This window comes from Marmota monax, unplaced genomic scaffold (genome assembly GCF_021218885.2).
Source record: "Marmota monax isolate L192 unplaced genomic scaffold, Marmota_monax_Labrador192_F-V1.1 WCK01_AAM20220418_F8-fsc00230, whole genome shotgun sequence".
In the NCBI taxonomy this organism is placed as follows: Eukaryota; Metazoa; Chordata; class Mammalia; order Rodentia; family Sciuridae; genus Marmota; species Marmota monax.
In genome coordinates, this window is record NW_026693365.1 from 1,804,313 (window position 1) to 1,828,276 (window position 23,964).

At 55.5% G+C, this 23,964-nt stretch overlaps 1 protein-coding gene across 5 annotated transcripts; it reads left to right on the forward strand.

The window, feature by feature from the left end:
• The first annotated feature begins 4,077 nt into the window (after positions 1–4,077).
• On the forward strand, positions 4,078–22,267 carry Rab17 (RAB17, member RAS oncogene family). Of its 5 annotated transcripts, none has more exons than XM_046456950.1 (7): positions 4,078–4,108; positions 4,194–4,330; positions 9,037–9,226; positions 16,301–16,452; positions 17,312–17,437; positions 21,198–21,291; positions 21,544–22,267. In XM_046456950.1, exons 3-7 carry the CDS (start codon positions 9,127–9,129, stop codon positions 21,651–21,653), a joined length of 582 nt encoding a protein of 193 aa, XP_046312906.1. In that variant the 5' UTR covers positions 4,078–4,108; positions 4,194–4,330; positions 9,037–9,126; the 3' UTR covers positions 21,654–22,267. The 5 variants fall into 5 exon arrangements, with proteins under 5 accessions (XP_046312906.1, XP_046312904.1, XP_046312903.1 ...); XM_046456948.2 differs by having other exon boundaries at positions 4,085–4,108; positions 9,037–9,270; XM_046456947.2 differs by having other exon boundaries at positions 4,085–4,108; positions 9,111–9,270.
• The last annotated feature ends 1,697 nt before the right edge of the window (positions 22,268–23,964 follow it).

A 23,964-nucleotide genomic window follows, 5' to 3' on the forward strand; every position in this document is an offset into this window, starting at 1 on the left:
AATCCAAGTTACCCTGAAGGGGGAGAATTTTGAAACCAGATCTGGAAACTGTGGAGATAAGGGTAGTTCCTAATAACCATAAAATCTGAAAGAATGTACAGTTAAGAATCCAGTTAGAACAAGTTAGCAGGGGCCAAGGTGACCTAGAGTTGCCAAGGCAGTGTGGACTTGAAAGCATGATGTCATCTACTGTCAGTCAAAAGTCAAGAGGTGACCTGGGTGGGACTCTCTGGAAACTTCTCTGGGACCCCAGTAAAACTGGAGAGCAGGAGAGGCACGTGGTCCCTCTCCTCTCTGAGAGCACCTACTCTCTCCCTCTAGAGTGTCCCCTTTCCCTTTTCCTATCTCTTCAATAAACTCATTCTGTCACTGTGAGCCATGTCTGAAGTCTTTCTGACTGGATTGCAAGAATCAGGGTTTGAAGAGGGGGTCTTTGTGCTGCTTCAGTTTCTCTGCAGGCCCCAGCCCTGTGACACTGTCCCCGGGGACAGAAGTTCCCCACTCACTGAAGATACTTGAGTAGAGACTGAAGACTCAGCCAGCAGGATTTGTCAACTGCTGTGTGGACACTCAGGCCAGATAGTCCCCAGCAGCCCCACTGACTCCGGGGTTCTGCTCAATTCGGTGATTTTGAATTTCTTTCCAGGGAACAAGGTGTGCACCAAGGATGGGGTCTGCTTAAATGGCATAGGAAAAATTGTGACAGCAGAATTGGTGACATGCTTACAGAGAAAATTAAAAATTGGCATAACCATATAAAAATAGTATTAATTATGGCCATGCATATAAACTGTTTCTGTGCTATTTTTACTTAACTTCTAGCACAAGCCATGATGGTCATGGTGTGCACAATGCAAGTCTATGTTCTGCTGTGGGTCTTGCTCAGCCTGGCCATGGGGTTGGTAGTGTCTGAGCCTGACCCCGGGCCTGTGGAAGCACCTTCTGAATCATAGGAGAGCTGCAGGCTTCTCATAGTGGGTGCCTCCAAGCAAGGTTAGAATGAAGCAATCACAGGACCAAGGTTGGGGTTTGCACAGCTGCCACATCAGGTGGTCTTGAGTGGCTGCCTTCCATCTATCACAGCTCAGGATGGCTCAGACCAGGCTTATCAGACTGTTGCTATTGCCTTGGGGGCAGGGGTAGCTCCAACTCACCACGAGATGCTTATCCTTTAGACCTGATGTTCCTAGAATCCACTCCACTTTGGCCTGCAAGTGTCGGATGGGTGGCTTAACCTCCATTTTGCATCCATCTCCTTTGATCTGTGTCACCTTGGATTCTAGGAACATCAGGTCTAAAAGATAAGCATCTCGTGGTGAGTTGGAGCTACTGCTGCCCCCAAGGCAATAGCAACAGTCTGATAAGCCCAGTCTGAGCCATCCTGAGCTGTGGTGGACGGAACTAGCCACTCAAAACCACCTGATGTGGCAGCTGTGCAAACCCCAACCCTGCTCCTCATTACATTTTCTTTTCTTTTTTTTCCAGTGGGGCGGGTGCTGGGGATTGAACTCAGGGGTTCTAGACCACTGAGCCACATCCCAGCACTATTTTTTATTTTATTTACAGACAGGGTCTCACTGAGTTGCTTTGGTGCCTCACCGTTGCTGAGGCTGACTTTGAACTTGCCATCCTCCTGCCTCAGGCTCCCGAGCCCTAAAATTACAGGCATGGCCACCGCACCTGGCCCCTCATTCCCTTTTCTTTTCTTTTTTATTGTTTGAAAATTTATTGATATTTCCAAAAGTAAAGTGAGATTGTCGATTTTAAAAAAGGACAGATACTATAAAAACAAGAATTCAATTTAAAAGGAACATTAAAAATGAGAAAATGTGACCACATTTTCTTTTGCAAAATTCTTTGTCTCAACCTCATTCCCTTTTCTATAGGACCTTGAAGTCATTGTCAGCGCCTCAAAGACAGGGCTGAGGATGCAGGTCCCATTATCTTCTGGGGTAGCCAACGCTGTTCCTTTCCAACTCTTCCCCATGACCTTTCCTGTCTGTTTTTTGGGGCAAGTGGCAGGACCTGATTTTGGGATCCCCAGGGTCACTAGGGCCCTGGTGACAGCTCAGGGATGGCCCAAGGGGGCCTTCCAGGGACTTCCAGCTACTCACTGGCATGTCTTGGGGATCCGTACCAACCTCAGTGCTCCTCAGATCTTCCTGAAATCCTTGGAGCCCCCTCCCCTGCCCCTCCCCAGAGCCATGGCATGAAGTGCCTGGTAGCTCTGGGAACGCAGCCTCCTGCCCTTGTTCCTCATCCCAGCTGAAGCCTGGCAGCCCCTCCCTGCGGCCCACCACCTCCTTGGTCTGGACTTTCCTTACCAAGGTGGGTGGACTGCTTCATAGCCAAGACCGAGCATGGCAGGTTCCAAAGCTGTGCTCTTGGCAAGGCCTGGCTTTCAACCCTTGTCTGGCTGCAGGCACACAGCTCCCATTTGGGGTCTGAGAAGCTGGCTGTCAGCAACTTTGTCTCTTTGCATTTCTGTACAAAACTAGTGCTCAGGTCTTCCTCTCAGCCTGTGCCCAAACTGCCTCAAGACGATGGGAGAAGACCATCCATGTTGCTAAATAAAAATTCCAAGAAGGCCATGTGCTGGACTAAGACCCTGCACAGGCCAGGCTAAAAGTCCAAATGGATCATTCATGCCCAAGTCCTATAAGCAGTCTGAAGACCTTGCTGACCTTCCAGAATCAGGGTCAAAGAGGCAAGTCACATCTCCCAAAAGGCCAGTTTCAATTGGCATAATAACCATGTTACCCTGCCTTGAGGCAGACACGTGAGCTCAGTGGGAAGCCCCAGCTCAACCTCAACGCCCCCAAATAATATAAATAAATGGTCAAGATCTTTAACTCATCCTGCTGATAACGCTCCCGCAAACATAATGAACGTTCCTAAGATGTGCCGGGTGTTCTGTAAGAAGTGTGGTAAACACCAACCCCCAAAGTGACCCAGAACAAGAAGAGCAAGGGTTCGCTGTGTGCACGGGAAGGCGGCGTCATGACAGGCAACAGTGGCTGTGGTGGGCAGACTAAGCCCGACTAAGAAAAATTCTAAATCTACAAAGAAGATGGTGCTGAGGCTTGAGCTGAGCCTCGCTGCAGATGGAAGAGAACCCTGGCTACTTTAAGAGATGCAAGCGTTTCCAACTGGGAGGAGATAGAAGAGAAAGGGCCAAGTGATCCTGTTCTAAGCTTCATTGTTTTGTTACGAAGATAATAAAATGTTGAGGTTATCTTAAAAAAAAAAAAGAAAAAAGATCTTTAACTCCTAAGTTTGTCCTCAAAGTTAAAAAAGAAAAGTGCATCCTTACGTTCCAGCTCTATCCTGAGTGACACAAGAGAATCCTGGCTCCCAGACCTTGAGTTACCAGTCTGGGGCTGGAGATCAGGATGGATGACAAGAGGCAGGGGCTTCTCAATGTCCAAGGCAGCCAGGCCAGCTGGGGAGGTGGCCACACCGCAAGGGGCATTGTGTCCTGGAGAAGAACCACCCCGCAGGGCCCAGAAGAGAAACCGGTCCTGCCAGGATGCTGCAGAGGGCCACCAGAGGTGCCTCCAGCTGCAGCTCCACCCGCAGGGCCTGGGACCCTGGAGCCACTGTGCCTGCTTCCCGGTGCCCGGTGTCGGGGAACCCCAGTGAGGTTCAGGTGAGTGCATCAAGAAAGGGAGCTTCTCAGGCTGATTTTATGGCTCGCCGTTCTCAGCTGACCAATGTTTATCTCCCTTGGCCTCTGGCCAAGCTCACCAGCCCAGCCACACCTGGAGGCTGAAAATCTCTGGAAGAGACTGTTCTGTTACCCCAGAGTCTCTCCAGTGCCCTGCCCTCTGCCTCCTTGGAGGCCACCTCCTGGGGGCCTCAAGCCCAGATCTGAACCTTTGAACCGCCTACCTGGGCCTCCTCCAACTGGCTGCCAGCGGTTTGTAGGAGGAAAAAGTTCATTTGGCCAAAAAGCTCTCTTTTCTCCTGGGCTGTTGGTGTTCAAGGCAACAGGATCAGGAGAGCTCTGAGGAGGGGTCAGGAAAGACCTTCAAACCAGGGAGAACAGAGCTCAGACACTGGAAAGGCAGGCCTGGAGCCTGCCCCTGCCCCAGGTGACCACATGACTGTGAGTGGACTTTGCCCTGGAGCCTTGGGAAGGGAAGGGAAGGGAAGGGACCTGACCTACAGCAGAGCCTCCTGTCCTGCCACAGCCACTGCCCAGCCCACCCGGAAAGGGAAGCAGAGCTCTCCCCAGGCCAGGAGGAAGAAGGAAGGGAGACAGGTGGGGCCCTCCGGACCTGCTGGGGACGACCTCGGGCTTTCGGGAGTGAACAACCGTGGGAAACAGGTGAGCCCGTGTGAGGGCTGCTGCGTGCTTTGCAGAGTGTCTGTATGTCTGTGTGTGCACGCGTCCTGGTGTGCATCACCAAAGGGACCAGCAGAGGCCTTGGTTCCTCGGGACCCGAGCTGTCCTTGTTTGGATGCTGGCTGGCTCTCTGGAATGGATGCCCTGAAGGTGTCCAGTGAAAGACCTTGAGTGTGAACTGCTGTAAGAGGCTGTCCCCTCCAAGGGATCCGTTTTGGTAACGTCAAGATGCTCAGCAGTACAGACAGTCATGTCTCGTGAGCTCGCCAGATTTTCTCATTAGGACTCTCTTTTTAACGGTGTCTTGCTTTTACTTTTCTGTATTAAGTGGCCACATTGTTCTGATCATGAGGGAATCGAGGCGTAGACAGCTATGCAGGGTTCTTCTCCAGCCTGGGGAGGAGGACACAGGAGGAGCAGCCCCTGCAGCCTTAAACCAGACCCGCCCCCAGTGAAGACCAGTTTGGGGTTGGCCTCCTGCTTTCTCCTTTGGTGGAAGGCAGGTGTGCTCGTGAGAAGCAGCATCCCAGTCAGGACTAGAAGAGGAACCCCGACTCATGGCCTTAGAGAGACTTTGGACAGCCTCCGGTAAATTCCAGAGCCAGGTCAGAGGTCAGACTCCCAGTTTACTCTTTGAATTGAGAGCTCCACCCTCCCATTGTTGAAAGCTTACCACACACCATCAACTTGAAAACGCTTACTGCAGTCTTACTTAGTACAGAGAAAAGAGATTAAGTCAAGTGAAAATCCAGTAAGAGGCTGTAGGGAGCTGTGTAGACATCACACATACGGCCTTGAAGCACAGGTAGCTCGTGGACCACTGCCTTTGATGTTATGTTAAGGTTCTGGGCTTTTTTTTTTTTTTTTAAGGCAAGATGTATGCTTTATGTTAAAACTGTGGGATTCAGTTTGCTTTGAAGGTGCATGGGAAATCGAATGGGCAAAATTTCCTTGGTGGTTGTACTGAGGGTGTGGGACTATAGGTAGTTTCCTTTTTTACATATTGACAATATGTTTATATTTAAACACACACGTACACCCACACTGGGTTCAATCCCCAGCACCAAATATATATAGAGAGAAGGGGGTGCTCTACCACTGAGCCATAATACCAACTGTTTTATTTTATTTCTTATTTTGTTTTTGAGAGAGGGTCTTGTTAATTTTCCCAGGATGGGCTTGAACTTGTGATCCTCCTGCCGCAGCCTCCTGAGTCACTGGGATTATAGGTGTGTGCCACTGTGCCTGGTGAAGAGTATTTTTTTTAAGCACAGAGATGGATTTTATCCAAGAAATACAAACCTGGTGTCCCAGTAGTGGGGCATTCATTCATATTCCACCTATCCAGGATAATCCACACATGTTTGGGCCAAAGATTTTCTTGAATTTTAAGATGAATTTTATTACTCTGTGGGAATAATAGCAAAGAAACCTGGAGGAGCACCTTTGGGAACTTGGGAATGTGCTCCCGTGGATGTTAGGACTCCCGATATAGATCCCAGTGCAGATCAATGAGGTGTTTTCTCCTCAGAGAGTGGCTTATGTACTTCTGTCAAGAAACAAGCATTAAACCAGGTGCAGTGGTACACACCTGTAATCTCGGTGGCTCAAGATGCTGAGGCAGGAGGATCACAAGTTCAAAGTCAGCCTCAGCAACTTACAGAGACCGTGTCTCACAATAAAAAATAAAAAGATCAGGGATGTGGCTCAGTGGTTAAGTGCCTCTGGGTTCAATCCCTGGTATAAAAAAAAACAAAAGAAATAAGTATTGGTGGGGTGAGGGTGCTCCCATGATCCCAGTTATCTAGGAGACTGAGGCAGGAGCTCAAGTTCAAGGCCAGCCTGGGCAACTTAGTGAGACCTTGCCTCAAAATTTAAAAAAAAAAAAAAATGAGGATGTAGCTCAGTGGTAGAGAGCCCCTGAGTTCATCCCAGTTAATACACACAGAAGAAAAAACAAACAAACAAGGGTGAGCTGGAAAGTTAAAAGATTTCATTCTTCAAAGTGGTATCTCACTCAATCCCCAGTACAGGAAGAAAGAAGAAGCAGTTTCTCAGTAGGACTGGCTGCTGAACCTCTCTTGGCCGGGAGTCTGGCGGTCCCCCTGGGAGGCTGACCACTACTGCACTTACTGCTGCTCTCTGCCAGTGGCTGGAGGACGCTGGTGCCCAGCGAGGGGGCAGAGCTGGAACAGTGTGCCGGGCTTTGCTGTCTGCGTCCTTGTCCTGGGAGAGCTGCTGGGCTCTAGGATGGGGTCACGTGGGTCCCACAGGTTTCTTGCTCAGCCTTGTGGGCTCTGTGCAGATGGCCAGGTGGGGCTAGAGGGCATGGCTGCCCTGCTCCTCTTGGTGGAGGGTCTGTCGGCTGCACCCTGCAGCCCTATCTGAGCTCTGTGGGCAGGGTGGCCTGCGTGTGGCCCCTGGGACGCTCCTGCAGTGCCTGCTGGTGGCCTTTGGTGTCCCTCTGCAGTTGCCCCAGCCACTCCTTGACAAGTGCCAGGTGTGACTGTCATAAAAGCCACAGGGCAGAAACAGCTCCTCTGTCCAGTTACGGCTCCTTGCCAGTCCCTCATTTATGAGCTACATGCTGAACACCTGCTGTATGTTCAATGGGCACAGTCCTTGCCCTTATTAGCAGTTATAGCCAGTGAGAGAGGAGTCACGTATAATTACACAAATCAACGCAGATCAAACCAGGTCTTTTCAACCAAGAACAGAACGGGGAAGTGCAGGCTCCACCTGGCAGGCACTTTTGTCTGTTCCGGTGACCAGTATGTGTGGGGGCTGGACACAGTGGATAGCAGCTGTGAGACCAGAGGAGACTGTTGCAGAGAGAGGTTTGCACCTGCTTGAGGGAAGGCAAGGAGACCCAGAGCAAACTCCCAGGTTTGTTTGACAGTGGACTTGATGAGCTTTGAGGCCTTCTTATCTTTCCTGGGGCTTGCTCAGGACCCTGGACTCTGGTCTGCACTTTGGCTGGCCGGGTTGACTTGTATTCCTGAGGCCAGCTGATTTCTGAGAGGCTTTCCACTTGCTCATCGTGTGTGTTTGACTTTGACCTTGGAGTTGAATCTAGAGTGGGTCAGACATATGCAGAAGGAGCTGCTTAGAGCCTCATTGGTGGGCGCTGGTGAGCAGAGTGGGCCTTTCCAGGACCCTCACTGGGCTGTTGTGGGTCTGAAAAATGAGGAAATTCCAGGGTGGCCAGGCAGGTCTGGGCCGCTGTCTCAATCAGGTGGCTCCCACAGCTGTCTTCCTCAGGCAGAGCTGGTCCTGCCCTCCCTCAGCCACTCTGACCTCCTGTAGGCCCTGAGCAATGGCCTCAGTTCAGGCAAACATTTCAAAACACAGGTGCTGGGTAACACATTCTTCCTCTGCGCTCCACCTTGTCTCTCCCTCCACCCAGCCCTTAGGTATTTATTGAGCACCTATTATGCTATTACCAGACCTGAAGAAAACAAAGTTCTGTGTTTCTCAGCCATGGCTGCATGCTGGGATGTCTACGTAGCTTTTTTTTTTTTTTTTTTTTAAAGAATGAATGAAAAATCTAAACAATTAGTTTGTATTTCTGATTTTTCTCTGAAACTTTGAAATATCGCAGTTCATGGTGAATCCCACGAGGATCCCCCTGAGATGGGCCTCGGGACTTCTCCCCGGGCCCTTTCCCTGTCCAGGCATTTTCTGCCTGGGACAGGCCTGTGGGCATGGGGATTCGGGCCTGTCTGGGTTGAGCCTTTGCTCCCCAGCCTGTCACACCCAGCCCTTCCCTCCCGGTCATGGAGGGAGAGGAGGTCACAGACTGGCCCAGCTGCCCCATGATGGTGTGGACATTAATTAGGGGGTGTCTCTCTTTCTAGAAGTGGCCCAGATCAGAAACAGACATTAGAATGTCACCATGTAGCCACCCCCTGGAGACACCGCAGTGGTCTTCAATGACTGAACAGTGCAGAAATGAACAGACACAGTGCGTCTTTCAGGGGTGTGCTGGCCACACTCACCAGGCATTTTTACTATTGGACAGTGTGTGCCTGACCCTGTCTCACTGTGCAGGGTCCAGGGAAGGTGTTCAGTGGCCACACGGTGCGTCAGGAAACCTGGGGGGAAGGCTGCCAGACACCTGGTTCCCCTTGCAAGGAAGGCAAAGGGCAAGAGAACTCCCATCCTACGGAGACTGCTTCAGCCTGACGGGGAGGGTGGCGGTGTGGGTGGCCCACCATGGGCCAGACCTGGTCACTGCAGGAGTGGGTGTGGGTACACGCTGGGACCCTTCTCTGCTGGGGTGTGTGGGCAGAAGTTTCTACAGATGACAAATGTGCAGGTTCACATGCATCTATTTGGACTGTGGAGCTGGCTTTCTGCAGGGCCTGGCGCTGGGTTCCGAGGTCCTAGAGAACCAGAAAGACTGAAATGTGCGAGGCCTGGGGACAGCACTTTTTAGGGAGAGGTTTTGGTAACTAGGAAGTGCGCCAGCAAATAGCTGCGCAGGGTCCTTGCTGGTCAGGTCAGGTCTGTGCCCTTCGTCTGCAGGGGCACTCTCCAGGCAGGGCTCCTTTTGCTCCTCACCATGGATACAAAGTAGATCCTGCTGGCCCAGCTTACGTGGGGGAGGTGGGTCTGGGTGCAGAGTGGGCAGGTGCCTGCCCAGGGCGCTGCTGACCGGCTCTGTTCAAGGCGTCTGTGCTCCCCAGGAGCAGCCGGGCGAGCCTGCTGACAGGATCTGGCCTCAGACACCCAGCCTGCCTCGGTCTGTGGCTCTTTGCAGGGGATGGCGCAGGCAGATGGACTCACCCCGCCCAGGGATGCCCCTGGCCAGCCCCGAGTGTCCAAGCTGGTCCTCCTGGGAAGTGGCTCCGTGGGCAAGTCCAGCCTGGTGCTCCGGTACGTGAAGGATGACTTCAAGAGTGTCCTGCCGACTGTGGGATGTGAGTGCAGGGCAGAGCGGGAAGCCCACAGGGGCAGGCTGGGTGGGCACCCTGGAGCCTCCGCGGTTCTGGGTCCCAGCTGAGTGTGCTCAGCATGCGCACCAGGCGTGGGGTGGGGACAGCTGAGGTGCCATCAAGGTCAGGCATGCGGAACAGAATCCAGCAGGGCAGGTACACGCCCTGCCTCTGAGACAGGCGCCAGCCCAGCTGGGGTCTGCATGGGGTGGGGGGTTCAGGGTCAGCTCTGGGGAAATATGGTCTGGTGAAGGGCGACCCAGAGGAAGGACTTGCCTGGATCTGCCCACTGAGCCACCCGACTGGCCTGCAAACCCCACTCCCTAGTTAATTTATTCCCAAAGAGGCTCCCTTTCTGCCTGGATTTGGTTTCCTAGCCGGGCCTGGACTGGGGAGGGACTGTGGGCCACGAGGGTGGGGGCCTGGAGGGAAGACCTTCTCCTGGGCGTCTTAAGGAGGCTGGCACCTCACGGTCTCAGAGGTGAGTGTCTCAGGGCATCTGCAGGCTGCTGGCCCCTTTACCTCCTCTGGGTGCATCCTGTCTGGCTGCCATGCCCAGTTCCCAACTGAAATAGGGAATCCAGTGTGCTCTTTATGCCTGTCCTCTCCAAAGGCGGCTTAGGGGGGGACAGTGTGTTCAGCAGCAGGGCTTCGGTTCAGATGGGCACTCGGCCACAGGGAAGCACTGGCTTCTCTCACTCGTGTGTTCAGTCACTTGATGAGTGTCTGAGCGTGGACGCCATCCCTGGCCTGCATTAGGCACGGAGAGTTCCACAGCAGGATGAAGACGTAGCAAACACGAATGGCTACGAAACGCAGCACAGGGCACTGCAGAGTGGGCGCCCTTCCCTGTCCCTAGGGCATGGCTCCTGAAGGCCGCAGGGCCATGAGTGGGGTGAAGGGTGGGAAGTGACCAGCAAGGGACTGCTCCAGAGGGAGCTGAGGAGAGCCTCAGGGGTCCACTCAGGCCAGCTGTGCAGGCTGCACCCCTCTCTGTTAGCAAGAACATCCACGCCCCCACGCCATTCGCCCAAGATATTGGACTCGGGCTTCCTTTCAGAATACAGCAGCGTGGCCTGAGTTGAGATGGGAGACCACAGGACTAAACCCAGGCGGTGAGGGCCATGTCCCTGGGTGGTCAGGGACATGATGTGGGAGGGAGGAAGTAGGTGCTAGCCCCTGCCAGCTTGATTGGTTCTGGGGCTGGAGCTCGCTCTGATTTCGAGGTCTGCAGTGATGGCTCATGGCCAGATGGGCCCAGCCTGCCCGTGGGAACCTGTGGAAACAGCTGTGCCTGCTGGTTACTGTGCTCTGTGAACGACGGGCTTCCTTCTTTGTTCATCCTAACGTAGCAGCAGCACTAAGTAGTTGCAGCAGTGACCTTGTGGCCCACAAAGCCTGAAATACCTGCTTCAGCACCGTTGACAGGCTTGTGACCTGGCCTAGCTGTCTGCAGGGCCAGCACCCTGGAGGCAGCAGGCCCCATGGAGGATGCACGCAGACAGGGCAGCGACGTGCAGGGAGTGGAGGGTGGGGCTCCATGCATGGGGCCATCTCCCTGCGTCGGGAGGGTCCTGCACGTACTGCTCACTGAGCCTCAGGGTGACCGAGAGGGAGCAGAGCCTCCAACAGTGGGGTGAGGCCTTGCTGTCAGGGAAACAGAAGGTCGAGAAGCAGCAAGCAGCACTCTGAGAGAACAACAAACTTTATTTTACCCCCTCGGGCCCGGAGAAACAAAACTCCAGACTGAGCTCTGACCCACAGCTTCTCACAAGTGTCCTCACAAGTGACCCACAGCTTCTCATTTGGTGTCTTCTTGGGGACTTTTTCCTCTTTTAAGGAAAAACTCCTAATCTGAAGGCCTTGTGTGTGGGGGTCACACCCAGGCCTGGTTCAGCCATCACCTTACCGCCCTGCTCCCGGGCAGCCCGGGGCCAGGAGTCTGCCTCTGCTGGCCCTCCCTGTCCCTGGTTCACCTTCTCTTTAGGGGGACACCCAGTGTCAGCAGGGTGGACACGGGCTGGGCCCTTTGAGAGGTCCTGGCTCACCGTCCAGGCCTGTGCTGCAGGGGCAGGCCTGGATGGCCCCTATTTCTAGTACCCTCCCCAGCCCTTGGGGGCCATCCTCTAGTGGGCTGTCCCCTCCCCCAGGCCTGGGTTTGTCTCTGTGGAGGGGAGAACCTCTTATCTGGGCAGGACTGTGCCTGTGGTGCTGTGGCCTTTGTCACACTGTTGTCCCTGTGGGATATCGTCTAGAAGGGAGGCAGAGGACATCCAGATTAGGTCAACCTGCGACCACCCAGCTCGCTGGGCAGGGCGGTTCCCTGTTCACCTTTATACACCAGGTGGAGCCCTGTCTCTAGGACGCAAGAACGGTGTTCCTGTGGGGACAGTGGCCTGGACTCTGTCCTAGTGTCTGAGTCATGCGAGTCTCCCCAGGCTTCAGACTCGGGATAGATATGGCACATGCTCCGGCTGTCCTTGGAAATTGCTACATTATTATAATCGTCACATTATAATGTAAACAAATATTGTATCCTTTGTATGTTATGTTTGTCTTATTCTGTGAAGTTTGATATTGTTCCTGTTGTTTTATTATTGCTAAGTGTTTTCCCACTTCTCAGGTGAGGAGATGGAGGGACGTGACCCCCTGTAGCCTCTGGTTTGGGGAGGGGTCCTGTGCTGGGCAGAGCCTTCTGCACTGATCCGTTCTTTGTTCACGTGTGGCTTTTATCAGTGAGGGTGAGGACTGCAGAGCCAGGCGGTGTGTCTCTATGGTGACCGTGGGTGCTGTCCTCGTCCCCAGAGCAAGCATGGGGCCAGGGCCTATGGTGTCCCAGGTGGGGCCACTTCAGGGCAGGGCCAGCTCCAGGGTCCTTTGGGAGATTGACACGTCCCTGGGTCCCTCACTGAGTGGTTCTGCAGAGCTTCAGGACGGGGCTCCCTGGCCATCCCTGGGAAAGACGTGGCCCACCCCAAGGAAAAGGAGGAGAGGTGACAGACAAACTGAGTCCCCAAAGCTGAGAAGCCAAAGGGCTGTCCAGAGGAGCAGCGCCAGAGCGGGGTCTCCCAGGGGCCACCAGCCCATCTTCCCTTTATCTCCTGCTACCCCAGCCACAGAGGATCAGTCCCGCCATAGGAGAGGGCGTGATGGAGGGGGAAGGCTGCCCTGGGCAGGAGTAGCCACTGGTCAGGATGGGCTGGGACCACCCAGCGCTCCCCGACGATCACCCCATCCCGAGTTCCATTGGCCCAGATGGGGGGCATTCTGGCCTACTTCCCTGGGCTGCAGGGGCGGTCCTGGAGGTGCCTCAAGCTTCCCCCAGGCCCACTGGGTTTTATACACCAAGGGGGCGGTGACAAATGGGTGCAGAACACATCTGATGTGACCAGCTCACTTCCCTGTGGAACTCAGCACTCTGCTCATGTGCTTGGACCCTGAAGAGATGTGCATTTCACGCTTCACCTTCTACGCAGGTTATAATTTTTACTAACTGGCGAGCAATACAGAGAGCATTCAAATGAGCAGATTCTGTAACAAAGCCAAAACACTTTAATGATATTAAAATTGAGTTCAGGCACAGTCTGGTTTGGGGCTATGGAACACAAGTTAGAGCGCATCCCCTCTCTGCACTCTGAATTCCTGTCCTGTTGTTCAGTGTCCACGGGGGCTTATAGAAGCAGGCAGAGGAGGAGAAAACTGGCTTGTGCCTCTATGGGCCATGGTGAGACATGGCCCCAGGTGGCCCCAGGTCACGTTACAGCTCATCAATACCATGCCACTGTGTTATTTGGACGAGCAGATTCTAGAGACTCTTAAAAAAAAAAAAAAAGATTCCCGGCTCTTGGCTCCTTCTGGCCCCACATGACCTGCCTTACACCTAATATCATTTCAGGTAAAACCTCCAAGTATATCTGGGTTTCCTAGAAATTTACTCATTTATTTTTGTGGTGCTGGGGATTGAACCCAGGGCCCCTCACAGGCTAGGCCAGTGTTCTGCCACTGAGCCACACCCACAGTCCTTTTTATTTTATTTTGAAACAGCATCTGGCTAAGTTGCCCAGGCTGGCCTTGAACTTGTGATCCTCCTGCCTCAGCCTCCCCAGTGGCTGGGATTACAGGTGTGTGCCACCATACCTGTGCAGGAATGTATTTTTCAATCACGTTTGGCTTTAGCTGTGCAGATATAGAAAACGGAGTCAATGGCAATTTGAAAGCAGAAGGTGATACCTCTGTGCTCTCTCCTGGGCTGCAGCAAGCCCCCAAGGCCCAGGTGGCCTCAGAAACCTGCACTGGGACCTGCCTGAAGGGAGGGAGAACCTAACTAAGCCCTATAGCTTCACCTGCTTTGGGTGGCTTCCCTTCTTCAGTTGACTTTAAAAATCACAGATTTTGGAGGCCACACAACATCTTGAGTCTCCCACTAGCTTTGCTGTGGAGCACCCTTAGGGCCTGGGGGTCGTGACAGTAATGGCTGCCTAGGTTACTTTTCAGGGAGTCCAAGGTGACTTTTGTCAAAAACACCAACTCTTCACTTGGGCCAGCACCGGTGTCTGACAGGGACTTCTTGATGTCAGGAGGCCCCAAGCTCTACCTTCAGGTCATGCGAACACTGCCATGTTTAGAAAACACGTTCTCCAAGAGCCATGGAGCTGGCTCACACACGGGAGACCACTGCTTCCCCCCATCGCCTTCCCCACACCTTCATCACCCCTCAGTCCCAGGGACGTGCCCGAACACTAGGCTCAGGAGGCAGGTTTGAGATCGGTGTCCCCTCCACACTCGGCCACCTTGCACGTGCCTTGGCTGGTGCCTGGCCTGGGGTGTGAGGGCAAAGCCGGGCTGGAGTGACAGCGCTTTCCTCCCATCTCCAGGGAAGACGTCATTCTGGGCTCAGTGAGCATCCAAACACTCACCTGGTGCCATCACTGCTTAGACTGCACTCCTTGGAAATTTGTCCGGGTTTTGCACCCATCTAAACACAACTCTTGGGCACCATTTTTAAAGTGGAGAAGAAGAAGCTCAGCAGCTAAGGCTGGTCAATGGAAGACGTGAACCTGAGCTTCATGCCCACCTGTGCCTGGCTGTGACAGCTTCTAAATACAGCAAGTTCAAAATCAGATATGTGGTCTGAGAAGGTGGTGCACAGACAGGGTGTGGGTGAAAGGTGAGGATGCTGGGTGATGACTCCAGGGAGAGCCAAGAAGACAGGAAGAGGAAGTAGAAATCCATGCACCGGAACCGGTGCCCCCTGTCTTCTCATGCAGTTCTATAGCCACCTGGGTAGCGGGCACCATTTGCTTGCCTTTGAGAAGAGCAAACTGAGACGTGGGGAGTTGGAGCAAGTTGCCTAGGTCCTCACAGCTGTGGACCACACCCAGGGCCCACGAATGGGAGCCTGCTGTGCTGGTGGTTCATGTTCAGGCATGACAGTGGCCTGTGTGAGCTGCAGCTGTCCAGACAAGGGCCGCGGCTTGACTGAACTCGTTAGTCTAATCTCAAGTCCATGGCCCTGCAGGAAAATGTGGACGAGTGGGCGGAAGAGCTTAGAGCTGCTTCTCTGGAGGACCTACCCCAACTCCATTCTCCAGGAGAGAATCAGGATCTTCCTGCTCCACGCTGGAAGTCTGTTCAGCCCTGGGCTCTGTCTGTGGTGGAACTGCGTCCCCTAGAGATATCACCAAGTCCTAACCCCACAGCCTGGGAGTGTGACCTTACTGGAGTTAGGGTCTTTGAGACGTTATGAGTTGAGATGAGCTCTTCCTGGACTTAGGATGGTCCCTGAGTCCAGTGCCTGGTGTCCTTGTAGAAAGAGGAGAGAACCCAGGGACACAGAGGGAAGGCCATGTGTACTGGAGACAGGTTGGGGTGATGTGTCCAGAAGTCAGGGAGCACCGAGGAAGGCTGGCCAGCCCCACAGCTGAAGTCAGGCAGGGAATGGCTTCAGCCTCAATTCCCCAGAAGAAGCAGACCCTGCCCCCCCAGAACTGGAAGAATAAATCTGCTTTGTTTAAAGCCACGCAGTTTGTGGCCATTTGTTACTGCAGCCCCAGGACACTCACATGCTATCCTTGGAGTGGAAGTTTTAATTTTGAACATGTGGCTGCCAGAATCTCTCCAATGGGCTCCACTCCCACCCTGGATCTGGGTGGGTGGCCAGGGTGCTGGCAGGAGCCTGTTGGTCTCGGCTGACCCCTTCATGCCCTGACATCTCCCCCTCCTCACTCTTTCCCTCTAGATCCCCCCACAAGCCACACACCATGGCACAAAACATTTTGCTGCTATTAAATGACTATTTTAAAATCACATCACCTTGGAGAGCTTGGGAAAAAAGTCTTCAACTGAAACACGGAGTGCCCAGTATGCGCAAGTAGATCTTCATGCCATGATTAAGTGGGTGCGGGAATAAGATAGTCCTGCCTCCACGGCCTCCCTGTTCCCTTGGGAGCAGAGAACACCAGGCTCCGTGGGCCTCTGGGTGTGTGCAGGGTTCCCAGAGGCTGCAGCAGGACATCCCTAGCTCCCCTGAGGACTGGCGACCTCTGCAGACTTGGAGAGTGTTCTAGGTGGAGTGGAGGGACACCAAGTAGGGGCAGCAGAGGGGGCGGCTGGTACCCAGTGGTGATGGGAAGGCTGGTGAGGCCAGCTGATGGTGGGATCTGAGGGCCTCCCCGCAGGACAGGCAGGGGAGCAGGGTGGCCCTAGGTGCAGGGGCTCCAGGGTCCCCAGAGCTCCGCTGAAATGCTGGGAGCAGAGCTGTGTGGGGTTCTTGGTCATGGGACACCTCTTTCAAGTTGCGCCATTCAGAGCTTTGAGTTGGGTCCCTGAGTGGCACCCTCGACCCAGAGCTTCTGGGACTCTACCAAGCACCGGGTGCACTGACAGATGACTCTGGGCTTGGTCAGGAGCTCCTGCACAGCACGTGGCCAGCCTTGCTGACTGGTCACTGACAGAGCTGTCTGGATCCCACTGAGAGCCTCCTCCTCTCAGGGAACGCCCGCCTGCCCTGTTCCAGGTGCGTTCTTCACAAAGGTGGTGGATTTGGGAGCCTCGTCTCTGAAGCTTGAGATCTGGGACACGGCTGGCCAGGAGAAGTACCACAGCGTCTGCCACCTCTACTTCAGGGGCGCCAATGCCGCGCTGCTGGTGTACGACATCACCAGGAAGGTAGGGCTGCCCGAGGCATGCCCCGGGCTCTCCGGGTCCACCCTGGTCCACCCTGGTTTCCCAGGCAGTGCAGCGCCTTCTGAAGGACTCGTGCTGGGCTGGCCCCACAGTCTATGGTACAATCATGACTACAGAGACCACGTCCACGCGCCCTCGCCACCTGACTCCCCTGACCCTGCACTTGCCTCTACTCTTCCATGATTGGCCCAGCAGGCCCCGCGCAGGGCCGTGTCTTCCACACTCACTAGTGCACTGAGATGGGGGGGCTGTTACGGACACAGCCCCCCACAGAGACCGTGGAGATGGGAGGGAGGGGCTGGCTTCATGGGGGCTGCAGGCCCAGCCTGGGAGGTAGGAACTAGCCATCCTGGGGGGGGCAGTGGGCCTGGGGGAAGGTGAGAGGGGCCTGGGTGAGAGAGCAGGGTGGGATCCAGAGAGGGTGGGCAATGCAGTGGCCGCACAGTGAGGAGAGCAGGGCCTCCTTCCTCCTTGCTGGGGGGCAGGAGGGGCTACAGGGGCCAGGTGGAGACTCCTTACCTGGTCTTTGGTCTAATGCAGTTAGGAGCAGGGTTTGGAGTGCTGGACGCCCCCTACTTTCCTGCACTAAATGTTCCAGGGGTGGAGGCCCCTGGCCTAGACACCCTGTGTTCCTGTCCCTGGGCCCCTGCAGCTGGCTGCCTGGCTGCAGACACCAGCCAGGGTGGGAGCAGGCCGGCCACCCACCTTGGAGGAACTGAGAAGCCCTGCAGGGCTGGGACTGCCCACGGCATCCTGGGACATCCGCAGCCTGTGCCAGGCCTGCTCTGCCGCCCTGGACCGGAGGCCACCACAGGCCCACCGACAGCCCTCTCTCCTCCAGGACTCTTTCCACAAGGCCCGGCAGTGGCTGGCAGACCTGGAGAAGGAGCTGCTCCCAGGGGAGGGCGTGGTGATGCTGGTCGGCAACAAGACGGACCTCGGCGAGCAGCGGGAGGTGACTTTCCAGGTGCCACTCGGGCCAGCGGGAGGAAGCCCCCACCCCGCAGCCCTGGGTTGTCACATAGGCTCACACACACACACGCCCACACCACACCCTGAGGCACACTAATGCACACACCCATATGCCCGCACCTCGCACACATAGGTACACACACCTGCAGGGACATTGCCCACTCACACCCCCACACTCACACACACCCACACCTATGCATGCTTGTGCCCCCCCACATACTTTCCACCTTAGTTTCCCTTTTGGCCAAAGAAGTCTGGAATCTCTGGAGGGTGCAGGGGACCCACCCATGCCCCTCTGGGGAGCTGGCTGCAGGGTCCCTGCCTGCTGGGAGTGGGGCCTCCCCGCCAGCCTCAAGGCCTGTCCTGGTCACCTGGCGCCCTTCCCACCCCTCCGCCCCTCCTTGAGACTTGTGGGTTCTCACATATTTTCTTTGTATTCAATATATTGTTGAAGAAGGGTCAAGAGAATAAATCCAAACTTCTTTGGTAGGAACTGCACAAGGGACAGAATATTTAAAAAGCCGTAGTTTTTCTATGAAATGATTCACAGCAGAATAAACGCTGCAGAGACGTGTGTGAGGCACTGTGGGGCTAAGAGGAGGGCCAGGCTGCCCGTGGCCTCGAGCCCACCTGCGGGGTGGACGGCCTGGGAGCATCTGTGTGCGTGTGTAGGACGTGTGCACCCCTGTGTGTGTGGGTGTGTGCATCTGGGTGGTCTGTGGTGTGCAGCTGTTGTGTGTATAGGTATGTGTGGGCACCCACATGTGTGTTGTGGGAGCTGTGTGTGTATACAGTTGGCCCTCTGCATCTCTGAGTTCTGCATCCACAGCTTCAACTTACCATGGATAAAAAAAAAATAATTGTGTGTGCATTAAATGTGTACAGACGGTTCTCTCCTCATTAGTCCCTAAATAACACAACATGATAACTATTTAGACAGCACGTGCGCTGAGTCAGGCGTCACCGTGATCTAGGGACGGACCACAGTGTGGAGCCGGCGTGCAGGGTTTATGCACTAATGCACCATTTTGCAGAAGGGCCTGGAGCACCAGGGCTTTTGTGTCTTCAGGGGTCTTGGAGCCCGTCTGCCTGGACACTGGGCACCATTGCGCAGGTGTGTGTGGGAGGACACGTGTGGATACGGGTGGTGCATGGGTTCTCCTGTGCATACAGAAGTGCGTGTGTGAAGGTGTGTGTGCAGCTGGGTTCCAGGACAGGCTTTCTGCGTGGCAGGCAGAGGAGGAGCAGATGTGTGAGAGGCAGGGGTGGGGGCACGGGCTGCAGGAGAGGGGCAGGGTCCTGCCGAGAAGGCCCTCTGGGCTCGGGAAGCAGAGCCCCTGGCATGGGAGCTTTGGTCTGGAGGCAGCAGTAAGTCCCTAGAGGGTGTGAGAAGGCTCAGGACCTGGTGGTGACTGGGAGAGCAGTCAGGGAGGGAGACCGGAGGCTCTCAGCTCTGCCGGGCCCGGCTGGTGGCACCACTGACTCTGCTTTCCCAGCCTCTCTGCTGTGGGCAGTGCCGAACGCCTGTGGCCCAGACATGCTGCGGCATGGAGCCCACGGGAGCGTCCACCAGGGATGGGCCATACACCATCTCTGGGGGTCCCCTGTGCCACAGGCCTAGAGACCCAGGCCACTGCTTTCCTCCTCCCCCTGCTCCGAGGGAGGAAGGGAGGTAGGACAGAGCTGAAGATGCTCTGGCAGCCATAGAGGGCCAGGCAGGACAGGCAGAGCCCAGGGAGGTGCACCCCAGGCCAGAGCTGCATTGTTAAAATGAGTTTTTTAAAATCTATCGTTTTCTTTTTAAAATTTTTAATCACTGTTGTGATCAAACCCAAGACCTCCCACACTCTAGGCAAGCTCTCTACCACTGAGCTGCACCCCAGCCCTGAACTGTCATTTCCAAATAACTCTCTCATTGCAAAGAGAGCACAGCAATCCCAGTGCTGTCCTCCAGCCTCTGCAGTGTCACCGTCTTACGTGACCTTGGAGGACCATCGCCTGGCTGACCTTGCACAGCTCTGGCTCAGACCCCCCGTTTTCCCGCTGATGTCCTTTTGTGGCAGGAACAGCGGCTCCCAGTTCTGGCCAATGGGGGTCCTTAGAGTTCCCCTTGTCCCTTCCACCTGCTCTGTCACTGTGAGCACTTCCGAATTTTTGGACTCATGGTGTTCTTTCCAGCCCTGGAATCGGCCGTTTTAAGAGAAGCCTGGTTCTTAGTTTGGGGGAATTCATTTAGAAACAACATCCAGGTGTGGGGTGTGCTCTTTGCCAGGGGTGGGGAGTGAGGGGGAGAAGACTGCCGCAGTCTGGCTGGGCACACAATCACGAGCCACCACACAGCTTGTAGATTCAAACAGCAACTCTTTATTCCCGAACTCACACCAGCCGTCTACAATCACGTTCTGGGGAAATCCGCGTTCTCTGCCCAAATCCACCTCCACTGGGCTTCTGTCTCCCAAAAAATACTGTCTGAATCCCGTGAGAACTCAAGGGGAACTCAGGCAGCAGGATACGCCCTATTCCCAGCAGGAATAACCTTAAACCTTAAACCTGGAACCTAAAGCGGGAACGCCCTAAACCCGGATTATAAACCGGGAACACCCTAAACCGGATCCGCCCTGGTCCTTGAGCAAGGTCACCTACATGCAATGTCACTGCAAAATGTCCTATTTCCACGAGTCCTTCCACTAAGCAACATGGGGTACGCTGGCAAGGAAATTGTCATACCTACTTGGCTAATGGCTCCCAGCAGAAGACCATGGGCTTCACCTGGAGACCTCAGGAGATGAACTGGCAGGGGTGGGCTGACTCAGGGCACAGGTGGGGCGTACCTCTCATGAGAGGGACCTGGCTCCTTGGAGGTGACAGGGGAAAGGGAAGCAGGTTGGAGATTTCAGGGAGTCCAGGAGAAGACAGAGAGCAAGAGCAGGTGGCATCCGTTGGAGCCTTGGAGGGGCACCCAAGCTGGATGGGCTGTGGAGCAGGTGGGCCTGGCAGGCAGCTGGCCTGCAGGGCTGCCCCTCTCGGAGTGGCTGCCAGGGGGGCTGGAGAGCGCGGGCGGCCATGAGAACCAGCAGCAGAAGCTGCAGAACGGGCAGTGAGGAGAGGGAAGTTTTGGAGACTCTGAGGACCCGGCTGAGAAGCCAAGGGGAGGGCAACGCCGAACTGACCCACAGGCTGTGGGCGGGTCAAGCCCAGAGGGCAGAGACCTGGCTACCAGCTCCGTGTGAGGTGGCATGGGGAGGGGTCCCCAGGTGAGTGGTCTGGGACCGCCAGGAGCTCCTCCTTGTTGGGAGAGGCCGGGGGCTTGGGGAGAGTGGGCGTGGGGGAGCCCATCCTGGGCAACCCTGACTCCTAGGCCTGGCCCTGGCCTCTCCTTCCTGGGCACGGTTTTCCTGCTGTCTCTGCTCTGGTTTCCTACACTTAGCCTGACCCTGTGGGGAGCAGGGCCCCTGCCATGCCTCCCCCTCTTCCTCTGTCCCCTCGGTTTGGGCATCTTGTCTCTGTCTGCTGGACAGTCACAGCAGGAGGGCCCTTCCCTGTCCAGCTCCAGGAGCCTCTTCCAGTGTGACCCGTCCCCTGCCTGCGTCCCTCCCTCTTGGTCCTGGGCCTGCTGCTCCAGGTGACCAAGGGCTGGGGCTTGGGACTAGAAGAACGTGGGGTGGGGTTTTCTAAGAGCCTGCGGCTGCCCTTGGGCGTGGGTTGGAGGTCGTTAGTGTCCTCGGGGAACTCATAAACCCATCGTTTTCCCTCAGGAAGGGAAGGAGTTTGCCGAGAGCAACAAGTTGCTGTTCATGGAAACCTCCGCCAAGCTGAACCTCCAGGTGCCCGAGGTCTTCAGCACCGTGGGTGAGTGAGGGCAGCCCACCCGCCGGACGAGGGCTGGGGCTCCCACGGGACCTGCTCCACTGGGTCTTCTTTTCTGGTGTCTTGGGACCAAGAGTCTGTCTGTTGGGGACAGGGGGTGAGCAGGAGGGACATGGAGTCCTCGGTTCCGGGCTCTGAGAGGCTGTCAGGAGGGTGGGTCTGGGCTGTTCTGCCCGCAGGCTGTGCGGTCCCGGGGGACTCTCCCCAGTCAACTCTCCCTTCTGTCCTTCACAGCGCAAGAGCTACTGCAGAGGGCGGCCAGGCAGAGCCACAACGCACAGGGGGACGCAGCCGTGGTTCTGAATGCGGGTCCTGCCCCGCAGGCCAAATGCTGTGCCCGTTAGAAGTGCCACTCCAGGGGGCCATGGAAGGACGTCCAAGGCCAGGCCTGGGGGTCTCCAGGGTGAGCCACTCTCGGCTTGGCTCTTCATCAGTTGTACTTCATGGCTGGTGCTGGACTGTGCCTGAGGGCTGGCGGCTTCCAGAAGTTGGCGTCCTTTGTAATAAATACCCAGTTCCCAAAGCTGGGGGTGATTGTCAGGGGAGGATATGGTGTCAGATAGCTCCCAGAAGACTGTTGCCCACCATGGCAGATCCTGTCTGGTTCCTGGACACCCCAGTCTCCTAATTGATTGCTTTGTCACCAAACGTGGAGGGTTTGTATGAGCAGAGAGGAAGCAGAGATCAGGACTCTGATGATAGCAATGTGGACAGACACCTCCATCTGGCTTGGTGGGAATGCTGGGCTAGGGCTGGGCCCACCTGGTTCTGGGAGGTGGGAGAGAAGGAAGAAGCCCCCCGGGAGGTGGAGTAATGGACCTGGGTGGCTAATCTCCTGAGGTGGACGTAGGCAGCCACGGTCCTCCTGGGAGCACAGAGGCTCCGACTTGTACCCTGACGTGGAAGTTGTGCTGTCGAAGCATCTTTTTCTCTGAAGATTAAACTGCTTTGAACCATCTGGCTCTGGGCGAGTTTGGAAGGGTGAGCTGGCACAGCCTGGTGGACTGCAGTGTGGGGGGCATTCCAGGGGCTCCTGAGCCACGCGGGAGGAGGCTGGGATGTGCAGGTGTGACTGGGGCGGGCGCGGATCCTCATTCTGACGTGACACATGGCCCCCACTGAGGCTGCCTGGCTGAATGGAGGAGCCTGGTCCCCGTTCGAGGAAGTTAGCTTGGTGACTTTTCTGTTGGGTCTCTCCTGACACCTGATGCAGCAAGGGGAAGGTATTCCAAAGGGGGACGCGTTGGGGAGATTTTGTCCTCATCTCTGGCTCCTTGGTAAGCAGATACGAAGTCTAAGTAGGACCACGTTGCTGCCAACTGAGGAAGACGCCTTGCTGTGCGGCTCTAAGGCTCTGAGGAGGGGCGACGCACAGTGCCCTCCCACGTGACCCTGGACTTCTCATCCCTGTTGGGCTTCACCTGTTGAGGGTGCTCTCTGCTCTGCCCACTTTGCATGGACAGCACCTCCCAGTCCAGGGACTTGGCCTTGGGGTGGGGCAGCCCAGATGGAAACCAGCGGTGGGGGTGATGGGAGACTGGGGAGGGACACAGGCACCAGGTATTGGCTAGGACCCGCCTAGGGAGGTCACTCAGAAGGGCTGTGTCCTGGTAGGAGACCCGCCCAGCCTGGGCCTCTCAGCGCTCCAGCCACACTTGGTACCACTAGTCCCAGGGAGGGCCCTGCGGGCGTGGTTGCCCTGATGGGAGGGAGACACGTGAGTCCACAGGACCCTGGGGGATCCCACTTCTGTTCTGGGGAGGTGGGAAAGGTCAGAGGTCCTGGTGCTGATGTGATCCCGATGGGCCCCAAAGAAACTTCTTGAGGAAGGGCTCTTACTGGACAAGGGCAGACCAGAGTGCACGAGGCTCTTTCCTCTCATGATCATGAGAAAAGGGTAAAGAAAGAGAACCAAGGGGGCCTTAATTTTTTACCAATACTCTTAGACAACTTCATAGGGGGAACCTAAAGACAGTGCTGTGTAATTGCTGTCATCTGACTGCTAATGACATTGGGCGATGTGTCCTTGCGTCCCTGCCATCACAGGGGGCCTGTACAGCACTGGGGACCACCCTGGAGGTGGCAGGAGGCCGAGGTTGCCCATGGCCACCAGGGGGCGTTCCAGCACCACTGAAGGAGTTCCCTGCTGTTGGCTGTCCTGCAGACTGAACGGTCAGGGCTCTGCTAAAGAGCAGACCAAGCCCACTGATAGAAGAGACCCTGGGAAATAAGTGGGAAGATTCTAGGGTGCCCTCTATCTGCTTGCCTGCTTCCCTGTGGTTGGCCTCCCAGTGCTAGGATTTATTCAGTGCATCTTTGACTCATTCCCATCCAGAATCCTTCCATGGTCTCTCCAGGCCGGGATGGATCTGGTGCAATCCAGCCCCCTTTTCTCCTCCCCCACTGGGCAGGTGAGGCTCAGCGGTGCCCTAAAATCACCTGGGGAGCAACAGGAGGAACACTTGCACCTGCATCTCGTCTAATCTTCTAAAGAGATGAGTCTGTGCTGGGATTTTAAACCGTCCCAGGTGAGCTTAGAATTTAGCAAAGGTTGAGAAGCCATGTGAGGACAGGGGCTGCCTCTGTAGGGTCCCCGGTGCTGGTACAATGCCTGGCACAGGCATGTGCCAACCAAGGGACAGAAGCTGTTGTTTT